At 37.2% G+C, this 15324-nt stretch overlaps 1 protein-coding gene across 6 annotated transcripts in view; it reads left to right on the top strand.

The window, feature by feature from the left end:
- Positions 1-15324, top strand: part of SGCZ (sarcoglycan zeta) — a 494345-nt gene that overhangs the window by 468547 nt on the left and 10474 nt on the right. For all 6 annotated transcript variants that reach the window (XR_010071324.1, XM_063336643.1, XM_063336641.1 and 3 more), the window contains one exon: positions 13209-13332. Coding sequence is in view for 5 of the 6 variants with exons in the window: in XM_063336643.1 (XP_063192713.1) it covers positions 13209-13332 (124 nt within the window). In the remaining variant the exon portion in view is untranslated. The remainder of the gene's footprint in view (positions 1-13208; positions 13333-15324) is intronic.

Raw genomic sequence — 15324 nt, 5'->3', positions numbered from 1 at the left:
GGCTAATGAGAATATACGACACACTCAGAAAATCAAAGGTCTTTCCATGTGTTTCTCTCAGCAGAACTGGTGAGAAACAGTGTAGACTTTGTTTCAATTCTGCTGTGATTCCTAAATATTATATATCTATCTATCCCTTTACCTGCCCAGCAGTGTTTACAATGAGTTGCTACAGAAAAGCCCCTATGTCTGCAAAGGCATTTAGGATCATCAGCCAGTACTGATGGTGCAGAAATCATGTGCAGGAAGCTGCCCGTGTGGACAAGTTTGACCATTGTATGTGGGATGTAGGAAGTAAATGATTGTGTTTGATTATTTACATTAAATATTTTAAGGTAATGTGATGGTTTGGGGTCTTCCAGAGGATCCTACTTGTTGGATTTCTATCTTAAAAGTCCCTGTCCTCTACCAAGACTCCTGTCAATCCTTTGTTGAAAGTAGTTGTAAAGGCGTTTATTAATGATGCCCACCAAGGTGGTGTGCTCTTTAATCAAAGGGAGTTCAGCAGAAATCAAAGTGGAAACACAGCAAGCTTGTGTTTTTTCAAGGGCCCAAAAATTAGAGAAAGACAGGGGAATTTGTCCCACTCAAAAGAATGTGGAAACGCTGCTTTGTCCACTTATTTCTCAGAAATAATAAGAACAGAGTGCAAACATGTGGTAAAACAGATAGTCCTGTGTCTTCAGGATTAATTTCACTACAGTTAAAATCACCTCGTGTTGCCTCCTGTCTTTTTGCTTTATTCATTGCCATGATGTCCATTGTTGCTTAATGTTTTCTGACTCCACCATCCTTCCGCTCATTTTTCCAAGGTGGACTTAATTAGTGAGAATTCTACTGAATTTTCCAGACAACTTTCTCATTAATAAGGAACTTAACCCTAACGTTTTATTAAACAAAAATGGTGAAATGGAAACCCTTGCTTTCTTGTCAAGCAGCATTAGCTTATGTGTAAGTGATTTTATTCTTAGCATCTTCAGTCCATACTGTGTTCTGCAAGTTTTTGTACCTATCTGCTCCTATATATTAGTTAGGATTCAGTGATATTCCTTTTTTAAAACTCTCAAGTAATTTTAATCTTTTAAAAATTATGACAGCTACTATTAGGACAGAGATTTCTTGTCTTTTGGTATGAATCTTCCTAGAAGGGAACCTGCAGGCCCTTTTTAACTTCGTAATTTGAAAGAACTGTAAATAATTGTGGGTTTGTGTGATATTTTCTGACAGCAGAATACAGTTAGACACTCAGACGCTCAAGAGTTCCAGTGCCCTGGCCTGGATCCTAGCACTTTTTAATGTTTTCGTATAAACCTAGCCGGAGTGTCCAGTAAACCATACTGGCAGTCCTAAGATGCTCTAGAGTGTTTTTCCAAATGCCTTGGGACTTCTGAAATTAACAGTGACGTGGGGCAGTAGAAAGTTTGCTGAGTTGACATTAAAGTTCATTTTTTCAGCGGACACAGGCGATTGCAGTTTGATAGCAAGTTGCAGTGCATAAATAAAATACATTAGGCTATGAAAACACTTGTATACAGGGCTGAAAGAGAAAAGAATTTACATTAGCTTGTTAACTGAAATATAAATGATCCCTTATTTGTCATGTCGGATTATGTATTTTTGGTCAAGTAATAAAACCTCAGACATCAAGATAGCAGTATATTTAAATAATAACTTTTTCTTTTTTTTTCTTCCCAAAAAAAAGACACTGGAAAACTGTTCTTTACCTTGGATATGTAAAACAATTCACTACTGAATTTAAAAAGTGGAATTCTGACCACCTTGACTAACTGGGAATGAAACTGAACTATAAAATTTGGACTAAGACTTTGGTACCCACAAGGCTCATAGTGTTTGTCCCAGAAGTCCTGGGATTTTAGCTCAATCTATTCTGGAGAGCGAGCCAAAAAGAAAAAGTCAGATTTATATTACCTTGACATCCAAACTTTGCCGCGGTCACGCTTTGTTCTAGCCAGATTTTGAGGTCTTCCCACAGAGAAACACCTGTAATATTTGCTATTAAAGATGCGTTGTGTAAAAATAAAATTCAGTTGGGATTTAAAAGGATTCCTCCCTCTGTGCCCGACCACTTTCGTCACATCTTTCTCCTGTCTTACATTTTCAAATAACAGCTAGCGAGGTCTTGCTTTCAGAAAATGTTTTGCTACAGTTCTTTGTGAAAGCTGGTAAGCCCTTTTGTGTCAAATCCCAAAACCTAATTAAATCCAATTTTCATTAGCCGGGATAAGCAGCATAAAAGAATCATGCCTCAGAATCAGGAAAATTAATTATATCTTAATAATTTAATCTTCGTGTTTCTCTCGCTACTTTTTCTCACAGGAACACAGTTACAAAAACTAAACTGCCAATATAATAGGTCCCCAAATATTGGTTTTAGGCTAATAGTGCATTAAAACATAGGGCACTAATAGGTAATATCCATGCACAAAAGAGGCAGACGGTGGTTAAATGCAGATAGCTTTGCCCTCAATAACCTCCTTAATAAGGGGGTAAATGACTTTGTTGTCGTTCTCTGGGGATAACTGCAAGATCAAATTTAATAGTTTTTTTTTTCTCTTCTGTGTCAAGCCTCGCGTTCCATTGACTATCAGCTAATCCTGTGAGCTAATGCTGGGCATAAGGAGATGAACATTGATCACGCAGCAAGGAACCACCCAAGCGAGCGGGATCCCGCTTTACCTCTGATAAGAATTCAAAATGTGCAGATCTTGCACAAGGGTTCTGTTTTGCTCAGAGTTGCCTGATGCTTTGTAAGAGCCATCTTCTGTGGCATTTAAGGGGTAGTTTACTCCTCGTATCTGTTCTATAAAAGCCTGGAGCCAGGGAAGGCATCAGAAAGGAATTTTGACATTAACTTGCTAGTCGCGTGAACAGGCTTAGAGTAACAAAAGCACTGGGACTCTGTCCATCTATTTTACCCAAAAATCAAACAGTCAACCAAACCTCATCAAAAGGGAGAAGACACAGTAGAGTGAAAAAACGCCAGCTTCCTTCCTATGCTGTCTTAATGATGTCAGGTTCTAGTTATTTCTCAGTATTCGTTTTTAATAAAGTGAAAATATTTACTACTTATGTTTTCAGAATTTGTGTTTGGTGTTTAAATAGTTATTTCACTGTTTCGGCGCCTGCAATGACAGAAACTTGTTTGCTTAGTCGATCCCTAGCTGATTTTATTTTTTTTCACATACACGTTCATGAAAAAATAGAGATGGGTGTAGTAAAAATTTGAAAAATCGCCACTTCTTCTTTGACCTATATATATGCTTATATTAAAAAGAATAAAAAGCAAAAGACATAGAGATATATGTAGAGAAGAAAGCCAGTAATTAAAAGGTTATAATTACTATGCAAACAGGACGCAGTATGAACAAAAGGTAACAAGATATGGCTCTTAAAGTAAAATTTGCTTTAGTATTCAGTGACGATTATTATATTTGACATTGGAGAAGGGAAAAGGCTCTCATGGGAACTGGCATATGAAGGAAGAAAGTACTGCTATCACAAGAGACAGCAAAATTCATTGAGTTTGGTGTGGCTAATTTAGGGTGCTAGATGATCTCTGTCCCTGATCTGTGACTGAACTTAAGGTGAAAATAAGGCCAAATAGGCAAAATTTATGATAAAGCTTTCAAACTGGAAGACAGACAGTGTGGCCTGATGGGTTGGTAAGGGTAGCATTTCTAGTGAAATGGATGGAAAAAATGGGTTAAGAGAGTCATCTATTATGTTAGACCTTTTAGTCTGAACTTGCTAGTATGCAACGCTTTACAATATTATTTTGAAAAATTTATTAAATAAAAGAATTGTTAAATCTTGAAGATAAATAAAAATGGGGATGAAATAAAAGGTGGGTAGTTTGTGCCAACCCAAAGTAATATTTTTCACTTGATAAGATACCTGGTCTTCTAGAAAATGGAAAATAGGCAGCTCTCCCCTCTGGAGTTTAAGTACCGAATTTGATATAGAGCTATATCTAATGAGAAATAAAAAGGCACAACAGAGAAGAATGTGTTTAAAGAAACTTCAAGTGGTCTGGAATAGGCATGAATTGTTCAAATCCCTCCTTCAGCCTGGAGGGAGACTGTAAGGAGAGTTTCTTCAGGACTGATCTTATTTCTGGTTATAATAGCTCTCTTTGTGCTAAAAGGAGGTGCACGGGTTAGAAAGCACTGGCAATCAGAAGATCTTGAGCACTAGAATAAGAACATAATAAAACTCAATAGCGTGACGGTGCATATTAGATGAAATATTAGAAAGAAATCAGCATTCTGCCTCTCAGATGCACGAGGTTCTGGAATAGCCTTTCAAATTAAAGGGACAATTAAAATTCTTTATTATCAGTGACCAGATTATGTTTGCTTTATGATTATGCCCTGCCATGGTTTCAGGAACACACAGATGGCCTCAGGCTAACAGGGTTGTGCGTGTAAATATAATACCCTGTGAATCTCAAAACCCATATAAAGCTTGGAGCAATAGAAAGCCATTTGCACAGTGCTGAGTTAATGAAAGACAAGGCAACTTCACACTCCGCAGGTTAGCGTAAAGGCAGTTGAGTATCTTTACATGAAGCCCGCTCAGGTCTGACAGTGGCTGTGGCCAGCAGAGGCACCCAGAGTCCCCGGGGAGGTGCTCAGGGGACTCAGCTCAGATGCGGCTCATTGCATCTGAGGTTGCCCCAGGGCTGTTGCACCGCTTCCAGACCCAATGTGCCGCTGCGTGGTCAGGAAATTATAGTTACACATAGTTACCGCCTAGGACTAGCCAGGAAAGTACATGGCTTTGATCAAGTATACAGATATTCCAGGTCGATGCGTTCGGCTATTTTTTTTTTTAATGGAAGTTGAGCAACACTCCTCGGTGCCGGGGGGCTGATGCTAGTGATGCCAGAACTCATTTCTGAAATGCTTTGGACTCTAAACCAAATACAATCTTGTTCCACCGTGCCTGCATACTCCTTCTTGCTGCAGTTTTTTCTGATTAAATGTGATTTGATATACTACTTCTTGCCCATAAAACTTGTACTATACATCATTGAGGCCAACTAATGCCGCTGTAACAGCCATAATATTTTCATTTCCTGTCTTTCTTATGGTTTTAAGTGAATAAGCTTTCTACTGCAATAATAAAGGGAAAATATATTTTTTTTTCTTTAAGCAATATTTAATTTCCTTAGTCTTTCCTTATACTAAATTCCTCCCCAGAATTTTTCTTGCTCTAGTTGTTCTTTTTCCACTTCCCAAGAGTATCTACATTTTTTATGTTACTCTTTAGCCACTTTCCCAGCAAAACAAGGCCACTCAATTTTGCTGTCTGTCTATTCTCTCCCCTCACCTCCCTGATAATTTGTGAAGCAGACGGGCAGTGTCACCCGTATTTGATAGAAAGGCAAAAGATCCTTAAGTTTCTGTGTGTTTTCTGCAAACCAGTGCCTAACTAGAGATGCTAACGTGCTTTAATAAGAAAATCAACTGGTATGATTAGTATTTACTGCTGTCAGTTTACCCATTTGTATACGTGTGGCTTCAGGCTACCCTCAACTTCTGATATATCCTACTTCATGGTCAGGACATGGTTATAGTACATGGGGGACACGGAGTTTCTAGGGACGTTGTGGTTGTGGGTGCAGAGGGTATGGTTTGGGTTCTTGTCCTAGCACTGTGTTGGAACCAGTTACAGCATTCGTAGCGTAGGTTGGGTATAAGAAAAAGGAGGTTCAGAGGATGGGGGGCTGTGTGGTGAGTAATTAGAGAGAGTAGATGAGTTTATAAAAATATTAGTTCTCTGGTTCGCCAAACAGGTCCTGTTGCTTCTATCTATAATTATCCGGAGAACTCCAGAGGTAGCCTAAGCGGTAGAGAAGAATGAATGATTTTACATGTCTTATTCTGCTATTATCATTCATTCTGCCCTTGGTTGTATATCAAGATAGAATTCTCTACCAAAAAGAAAGAAAAAAGCTACTTGGCTTCTTCAGAGTCTCCCACTCTATTTTGTATTGCAGAAAGTAAAAAATCTCTAGTCCTTTCCAGAATGGTTCTTGCCCTAAAAATGTGACTGAAAGTAAACTCACCAAACATTTTCTGATTTTCACTTTTTTTTTGGATGGGATGTTTTCTTCTTGGACTGTTTAGATACCGTCCAAGTACGAGCCACTGGAGAGTGTATTCCAAGCTCTCTGCTATGTTTATTCCGCAGCAGTTGACGCAGACCTGTCAAAGGAATTTTGGCAGAATAATTTTGCACATGAGATGTAGTTTCATCAAGATGTGGATCAAAACCATGTCGCAGTTTATCTCAGCTGAAATATATCCATTTATATCAGCTTAAGGCCCTTTGGGGAAACAATATTGAAAATATCATTAGAAAATTACAGGTGGTCTGGACCGTCATTTCCTAATCATGGGAAGCTAATGGTTTTCAAAACAGAGAAGATTTTATGTCAACCAGTTCTCATGTGTTTCCAGTTGTTCAAAGAGCCCAGTTCTGCTCTTCAGCCTCCCCCAGGCACTTTATGTTCAGATCTTACTCTTGACAGCCACTTGAGTGTTATCTGTGGGCATGTTGCTTCAATCTCTTTCTGACAAGATAGATTTCTATTTTAAGAAAATATATTCCGAGAGGCAACTCAGGTAATGGAACTATTTCTAGAAAGAAATTCAACTTCATGTAAGGATGCTTAGCAGAGTGGCAGGGCATGTGTAGAAGGGGTTTCAGGTCAGAATATAAGTAAGGAAGGTTATGGCAAGGGGAATGTTTTGCGTGGAATAAGGGTAGCTCTGAGATGTCAGGGCTATGAGGAATCCTTTTCCCATACCTTTTGTTAAAGGACTATTTTGGATTGTCTCACATGCAGATCTTTGTCTCACAAGCATGGTGTGATATTTCTCTAAGAAATGAAAGCTCAGATTCTAAACCTTACCTTTCTACTAATATTCTTGATTTTCAAAGGTTTGGGTTTTAGTGGACTTTACATTCTAGAATGCATGACTTTTTACTACCAGAGATTGCATGTAGGGTTCTGATTTGATCTGTTCTTAATATTATTTCTGATTTTGATAGTTCCCCTGTCTTTAACTATTCTGGCTATGCCCTCACTCCCTCCGAGAAACAACCACGCATCAAGTTCTCTTTAACCTTTCTCACATCACCTGCTTATTTTGTCAAGCTCTAGCTTTAAACATTTGCTCTTTCCAGCACTCCCCACCTTTCCTTGATGCTTCTTCACTTTTACTTGTCCTTTAATAACATCACTGAAACACTCTTCAGTGACATTTTATTTCTTACCTTTCCTCTTAAGCAACTAATATATTTTATGTTCTCAGAAGAGATCCTTTATTTCCCTATGCGGGGAAATTGTTTCTTTCTGGTTTATCATCTATGTCAAATAACATTAAAACAGGCAGTTGTTTCACGTGTCGCTATGATAATGCAGACCCACTGAACTGAAACCAGTGGCGTGTACAGGGCAATTAGAACTCAGATTTGAGTCCAGTGAGGTGATTTCTGGGTTAATGAGAGTTTCAGGAATTATAATAAGGGCATGCTGACACATGCCAAAGTCAGTGACATGCAGAGCATGGACATAACATGAAATGCTATACCGAATGCCATTCTACTGATCTAATTTAAGTCAACAAGTTTCCTCTTTATTCAAGTTTATTGTCCATAAGCAGCAAAATTGGATATTGGAAAAAAAAAGTCATGTTGATTAATGGTTTAGGCCATTACCTATTGCATAAAACATTTCTTTAACTTTCTCTCACTTAAGACTCATGTTGCGAAGTCACAAAATAGAGAGCCAAATTGTGCCCGTAAAGGTTGGATTCCCACAGAAATCAGAGAGCTTCACATGAACATGTGAGAATTTTGCTTCTTGATAAAGGATAACTGATGGCTGGTGAACAATATGAAGCATGAGGCCTGCACATTTACCCTTTCATTTCAATAAAAACAGTTATTTCATCCTGAAAATACAAGCTTTTGGTTAAAAAACATCAGAATTCAATGAGCTTCAGGAAAAATAACTATTCTAGCAAAGATTCATATGCATGTCGTAGAGATGCACATTTTGATACATGTAAATATATACACTTGGTACATGTAAATGTATCAAAAAGATTTTTAGTCACTTTTATATCCATGTTAAAAAGTACATGTATAATCTTGTAAATAGTTTAAGTAATGAGATTGAAATGAGTGAATAGTAATGTTATTTTCATAGCATTCCCACTGTGATGTCAAATGCAGCTGATCAGGAATCCTCTGTTTGAATAGTTCCAGTATCTTAAAAATGGGCTTCCAGATTTTTTGTCATCATGATCATAAAAGTCCCTGGTAGTAGTATTCTTTATGGATACTGCTGGAGTTTGCAGCCTGACTTCCAGGATATGGACTGAACGGAAACTCTAATTGTATCTATTGCCATCAGTGTTGAGTGGACTCCATTAAGGACTCTTGGTCTCACTGGAGGACTCTTGAAATCAGTTTCCTTGAGCGTTAGGGCAGCCAGCTGTTCTTTTCATAGTAATAAAAATGGAAAGAATATATATTTAAAATTGTTTGAGCTTCATGGAAAACAACATTTTCAATTTTTATTATTTTTTTTTTTAATTCTTAATTCTGATTTGGAACCAAATAGTTCAACTTGTGGAAGAGGAAGCCCTGCGTTCTATGTGGTCTCGGGGTTGGGAGTGCTCGTTTACAAGGAAGAAGTAGGAAAAGGGATAGAGAGATGCTTAGCACATCCATTTGCCTTCCGTTCTTCTCTTTGTGCGTCTTGTCTCTGCAGCCCCGGTCTGCCACAACTCTCTACCTACAGGCAGAAAGACAAATGTCACAATTGTTTTAATCTATAGAAATCTACAAAAAGGTTACCAAGTCAATGTGTAGATTTTCCATTGGTTTTATATTTGCAAAACTTTTTTTGTTAAACAGGATTCCTATGCTAACTGAAAAAAAAGCACACAACAACGTATGTTGGCAAGACCATGTTGGCAAGACCTTTTATTTACCATAAAAGGTAAATACTTGGAAGTATTGAAGTATTCCTTGAACCCCAGGGGTAAAGATGCCAGTAAAGGGGAAATCAGTACCTCCTTTACATGTGCGATCTCTAGTTGACAGTGTGTTTTTTAATCCCCTGTTTTGAATACAAATTCCAAATTGGCAGAGGTTCATATCAGTCATTTTACTAAGTAGCATGGGTTGGATCCACTGCTTAAATAGACACGAAGCAAATAAATAACTCACATTTACACAGGGGAATCTTCTATTTCGTTCTATTTTTAAGAAATACCTTCTGCTAGCCAACAGAACAAAATTTACATAGATAAATGATATCCCATGTGAATAGGAGGGATATAAACGAGGTAAATCTAAAATATTTCTTAAAACCCAAAATGAAATCTTTTGGTATATTTTTGGAATTATTTTTCTCTAATGCAATCTAGGTCAGCTTGTAAACAGAAAATACCAAATGAAAAATAAATGTTTCTACATTTCTGATGAGAAATATTTTATTACCTTCAAAGGAACATATTCAAGATATTTGAAAAATTTCCTTTTTTAGCAGTAATTCTTTAATTAATTCAACTCAAATTCATATAGCTTTGATCCTCTGAAATTCATCTTTTTTCACAAATTAACCATTGATAATTACAAAGAAAAAAGCCCATCTCTCCTCCGGGTAGATCATCTGTCTGCATCACATATAGCAAATTGACTGATTGTACTATTTAAAAACCTTTTTTTAAAAGCCTCTTTGTATTTCCTACAGTGCTGTATTTTCTGTCTAATAATAGCAGTAGTTACCTTCTCCATCATAGCTGTTTGTTGTTTGGGATAGAAAAATTAAATTACATGAATAGGATTCACTCATAGATGTAAATGCCACTGTGACAGCCCATCAGTAAATGTGAAAGGGAAGCAGGTTCTTGATACACTATTGTAATACCGCGCTTTTCCTTGGAGAGATGAGTATTACAATGTGGAGAGTTACAAGAAGTTTATAGTAGCGATTAAAGCTTTCAGAAATATTACAAAGAAAAAATATTCTAAAGCAGCTGCATATCAAACATAATTTATCTCAAAACATTGAGGAAATAGTCTCTCTAGATGTATAGACATTTGCGTTTCCAGGAGCATGCCGCAGATTGCACAGCGAAGTCATTTTTCAGATGTAGATCATCCGAAGAATAATAATAAGAAAAGTAAACTAGCAACTGTAAAACAGATTAGGCATTCAATTTTACTAATAGATGGGTGGTGTTTTAAAAATTACTCTGCTGATCATCAGTCATTCATTGACATTTCTACCACATTATTTGATTTCAGGAAACTGCTAAAGAAATAGCTGTTGTCTGAAAAAGAAATTTCTTCTCCGCAGTGTGTAGAAGGCTGATATTAACAACTTCTTCTCAAGTTCAGAAATTGATTGCCCGATTGTCTTCATTTTAGACAAACCAGAAGTCACTTATGTTAATGAAGTTGATGAAAAACAGTGATGAAACAAGACAAAACAACTCTGAGCTATGCACTGTCACGCGTTTTGGAAAACAAAAAGTTTATTCTTCAAACAAAATCATAGTTTCTTGAAAGATATTCCTAAATAGATTTTTATTGTCCACCTGCTGAAAAATTTCAGTCAGGTCTGAGAGTGGTTTTGGTGTTGTGAAAGCAGAAATATTTGTGACTTTGCTAATGACCATCCATTCAATGCAATAAATGTAGATAAGAGCATTTTTGTCTTCATGTTTGTGAAACGGCAGCTGAAACCACTGAGAATTGTTCATATTCCTGGAAAGTAGGTTATAAATCACAAAAACATGCTGCTAAAAATATGCAATGGAAGTATCCAATTATTTAACACTTCTATAATTCATATTCCTTTTAAATTCAAGGTAAAACCTCATTAAGGCAACAGAGTACTTTCGAAAACCTAATTTCTAAACCTTATAGTTTATTTGGTTTCTAAAAGGTTTTGGAAGCTCTTTTTCTGCTGTCTTACAGATATCAGAAGTTCGCAAACCCCCATCTGAAAAACACTGATGTACGTGATTAAATAATTCATGATATTTAGATTCTTCCCTGGTACAAAGAAATTCAGAATCTTCTATTAACCTCTCCCTACAGATTGTCAAAAAAAAATTTAAAGAAAATGGATTAGCACTAACAGAAACATGGATTTTTCTGCTGCTCCTATCTGTACGTCTCCCATGTATGCTTTTTTTATATAGGTGGCTACAAATAGGGTTTTCCTCTAGCTGGGTACCTGCTTTTAATAGTTTTATTCTGTGTTGCCAAATAATTGCTTTCCTTTTTTTTTTTTTCCTTTCCCTATTGACTGTCAGTGACATGAAACAAACAGACATATTTCACAGATACCATCTCAGCGACTTACTTTGCATGCAAATGTGGCATTTGGGTTTCAAAATGATGATCCATCGCTATTCTATACACTTAAAAATTTCAATAGTTCAAATACACTGAAATTCTCTTGTTCCATTGCTTGATGGATCTTTCATTTGGCTTTTCTGTAGCAAATTCATTTTCAAACTATTCTTTCCTTTATACATCTAATACTTCACTATATTTTTGGATGGATGTGACCTAACACTCAAAATACAATTTGTTGAGGGGGGAAAGATGATGTTTTCTTCAACCTTCTCATTCTAGACATTTCTATCATTAATATATTTCCTCTTACAAAAAGCCTTTGTTCAGGTAAAGTGGAACTGTGTTCTGTCATTATATTATTGGGACATAAATAGATTAAAAGATTTGTCTTGCTCTTGACGGGGGCTATGCAATAAGTCTACAGCAGAACACGACTGGAATCCAAATTTTTGTTTCCTAGTTCAATACAGTTTTCATCAACAATCTTTCCCATTCAGTATGTGAGCATGACTGCTATGAAATCCTGGCATTAGTACTTCCCTTTCCAGAGAAACTTGTACAATACTGAGATAACATAACTGAGACAGTATCGTAGTTCTGCGTTAAGGTTGATGGGGGAGTATAGAGAGAAAGGGAAAGACCAACTGGAGTAGAACAACAAAAGCTGCTTTGAGGAAAGATGCCAAGCCCAAAGGATAAGCGTCTTGACCCTGTTATAACAGGGTTAAAGAGCATTATGAGTATTTTGTAGAACAGAAAAATAGCACGCAAAACCCCACAATATTAGAGACATAACAGGTTTTCTTTTCCTCTGTTCTTCATACATGTTGCTGCTACTCCTATCCGAAATTCAAATGAGTCTATGAAGGCTAAGTCATTCCCATCAGTTTTACATCATTGTTTAAAACTTAAGTGGTTTGTTTTCTTTTTATTTAGATGAACATTTATCGTCAATCACTAATCAGACTTTAGTTATCAACCTGTCATTACAGAAGCACTCACAGAGACTTGTGGAATCTTATGTACCCATATTTCAGTACAGTCAAGTAAATTAGGTACTAATGCTGGAAAGCATCACCGAGCAGATGAGCTTATAGCAGTATATGCTTAAATGCCGTCTTAAATTGACATAGCTTTAAATGCATACTTTTTTTTTTTTTTTTTTTCTTTCTGCAGGCCATAGAGAATAGTGTGAGAATCACACATATAACTAATTTTTACTTCACAGAATCACAGAATGGTTTGGATTGGAAGGGACCTTAAAGTTCATCTAGTTCCAACCCCCTGCCCTGGGCAGGGACACCTTCCACTAGACCAGGCTGCTCAGAGCCCCGTCCAGCCTGGCCTTGGACACCTCCAGGGATGGGGCAGACACAGCTTCTCTGGGCAACCTGGGCCAGTGTCTCACCACCCTCACAGTAAAAAATTTCTTCATGATATCCAATCTAAATCTCCCCTCTTCCAGTTTGAGGCCGTTACCCCGTGTCCTATCATTACACTCCCTGATCAAGAGTCCCTCCCCATCCTTCCTGTAGCCCCCTTCAGGTACTGGAATGCATCAATAAGGTCTCCCCGGAGCCTTCTCTTCTCCAGGCTGAACAACCCCAACTCTCTCAGCCTGTCCTCGCACGAGAGGGGCTCCAGCCCTCTGATCATCTTCATGGCCCTCCACTGAATCCGTTTACAATTCAAAATAGATTTGCATCTACAGGCAATGAGGATTTTGGGGCCGGGTGCTTTTTTGGTGGTTTGATCCAGTGGATTTTTTCTCAGTGGTTGTTTTTGTCTTTCAGACTTGAATCCCCTACAAGATCTTTGGTGATGGAAGCACCCAGGGGAGTGCAAGTCAATGCAGCTGCAGGAGACTTAAAGGCTACCTGTAGGAAAGAACTGCACTTACAGTCCACAGAAGGGGAGGTAAGTTCAACCAGCAGAGAAATGTTCTACAGCTCTGCCTCGCATAATGCAAACAATGTGAGAATAATTTATTCAGCATCAAGATAAACAGCACAAGAAATGTTCTGCCTTTGCCTACATTAAAGTGATTTTGGTTTAGCTTGCACAATTATTAATACTTATTTGCATTTTGCAAATATTTGAATCACTAAGTTTCATTCACACTGAGAAAATGTTAGTTAAATGAATATAGATAAGAATTGTTTTTAATCTAAGAGTCAAGGGAAAAGCTATCCAGTACTTCAGCATATTCCTGGAACAGAGACAGCTAAGTGATAGTGGTAAAAAATTACATTGGATGAATCTGACAAACTTAGAGAGAGACATGTGAATTAATTTGGATTAATACTTCATTCAACCATGATGAAGAGGTCTAAAAAATTTGCTCTACATGTGATTTATTTCCTCAAACTGTTACTATCTCTGTAAGAGAGGCAGAGTACTTCAACGGTATGTTCACTGTACTGTTTCATCAGTGTCTTGTTTCAGTGATCAACTCGTAAAAAGATTTTGGAATCGATTCTTCCTGTGTAAACCCGTGCGAACAAATGAAAACGATGTTAAATTGGGTCACTGGTTTGGTTCGCCATCCATGTATTGCAGAAATGCATGAAAGATTATTGGTATGAGAGTCCTTTCATCTTCAATCCTTAAAATGATATAACATTAAAAAAAACTTGTGTGAGGGTATCAAAGGCTCTCAGATTCCTATTAGGCACTTCAGAGAAGCGGATGGATTTTAAAATTGTTCTCAGTGGGACTTGCCAGGTTACAGCATTTTTGGAAAACTGATTGCTTAATGTAAATATGTAATTAGGAATGGAGCTCTTTATAAATTTTTTGCCTTTTGTGTTTGTATTTGGTATTTTCTACCAAGTGTTCCCAGATACTTTACAAACTGTCCAAATAAGGAACAACAAACCCCACCAGCATTCACATCTGTCACAGAAAATCCCCTGCAATGCACACTGTATGCATTACAGTGCGGACAGGAACATTTTTGGCCAATATACTGCATCAAAGGCCTACTTTGATAACATTTTTCTATTGATGCAAGTATCTGTCCTGCATAATTAAAGCGCGCCGTTTTCCTAATTCAGAACCTCAAATATTTATATACCACATGTCCCGTCTTAGTTCTGATTTTCTCCAAAAGCCAGCTCTTCCCACAATTCTTCATCTTTACTTACCACCTCTCTAAATATGAAGTCTTTGTTACTGTTGCCTGAAGTTGCTGAGATAGCAGTAAGGACAGTCTAATCCTCCTTTAGTAGTAAACATTGTCGTCCCTCACCCTTGTGCTTTCTGTGAGTATTTTTATTGCAGGGGCTACAGCTTTCTGTAACCTTTCCTGCTACTCGTCCATAAATCCATACCTGGCCCAATCTAGTATGTTTCCTGTGTTTATTAACGTAATTTTTTCACCTGGAATGTATTTCTTTGTTCTTTCCGTTCGTGATATTGCCAGAGGGAAAAAGTAATACTCAACTGAAAATGAAAAAAAAAACCAAACCAAAAAACCAAAACAGCAGAAAGACTGTTACCTTCCTCGATCCCCTGTGAGCCCTGAAGCAATGATTGTAGCTATAATGTCTTGGTTTGCTATCGTGCATCTCCGTGGGGCTTTGTACAAGTATTTAATCTGTGGATTCATCAGGCATTTTTGCTTATATCAACACTGTGAGTTTGTTGCGTGACTTCTATTTTTTCTTAAGTATTTACTGCAACTTATCAAAGAGGTAGTTTTGGAAATAACATCCTGTGACCTCAGTTGGACTTTGAGAATGCGAACTCAAGAAAAGTTATAATGACTATATCATGTATTATTCAGAATTTGAATTCTATTCAATATTAAATGCTTTGTAGGAAAAAAAAAAGTCAGTGTAAAGAAGATTTTGCTCAACTTAATATTAAATAAAATTATATTCCACGACACGGTAAGTAAGATTTTGC

Source organism: Chroicocephalus ridibundus, chromosome 5 (genome assembly GCF_963924245.1).
Source record: "Chroicocephalus ridibundus chromosome 5, bChrRid1.1, whole genome shotgun sequence".
In the NCBI taxonomy this organism is placed as follows: Eukaryota; Metazoa; Chordata; class Aves; order Charadriiformes; family Laridae; genus Chroicocephalus; species Chroicocephalus ridibundus.
This window is presented reverse-complemented; position numbering and strand designations above follow the sequence as displayed.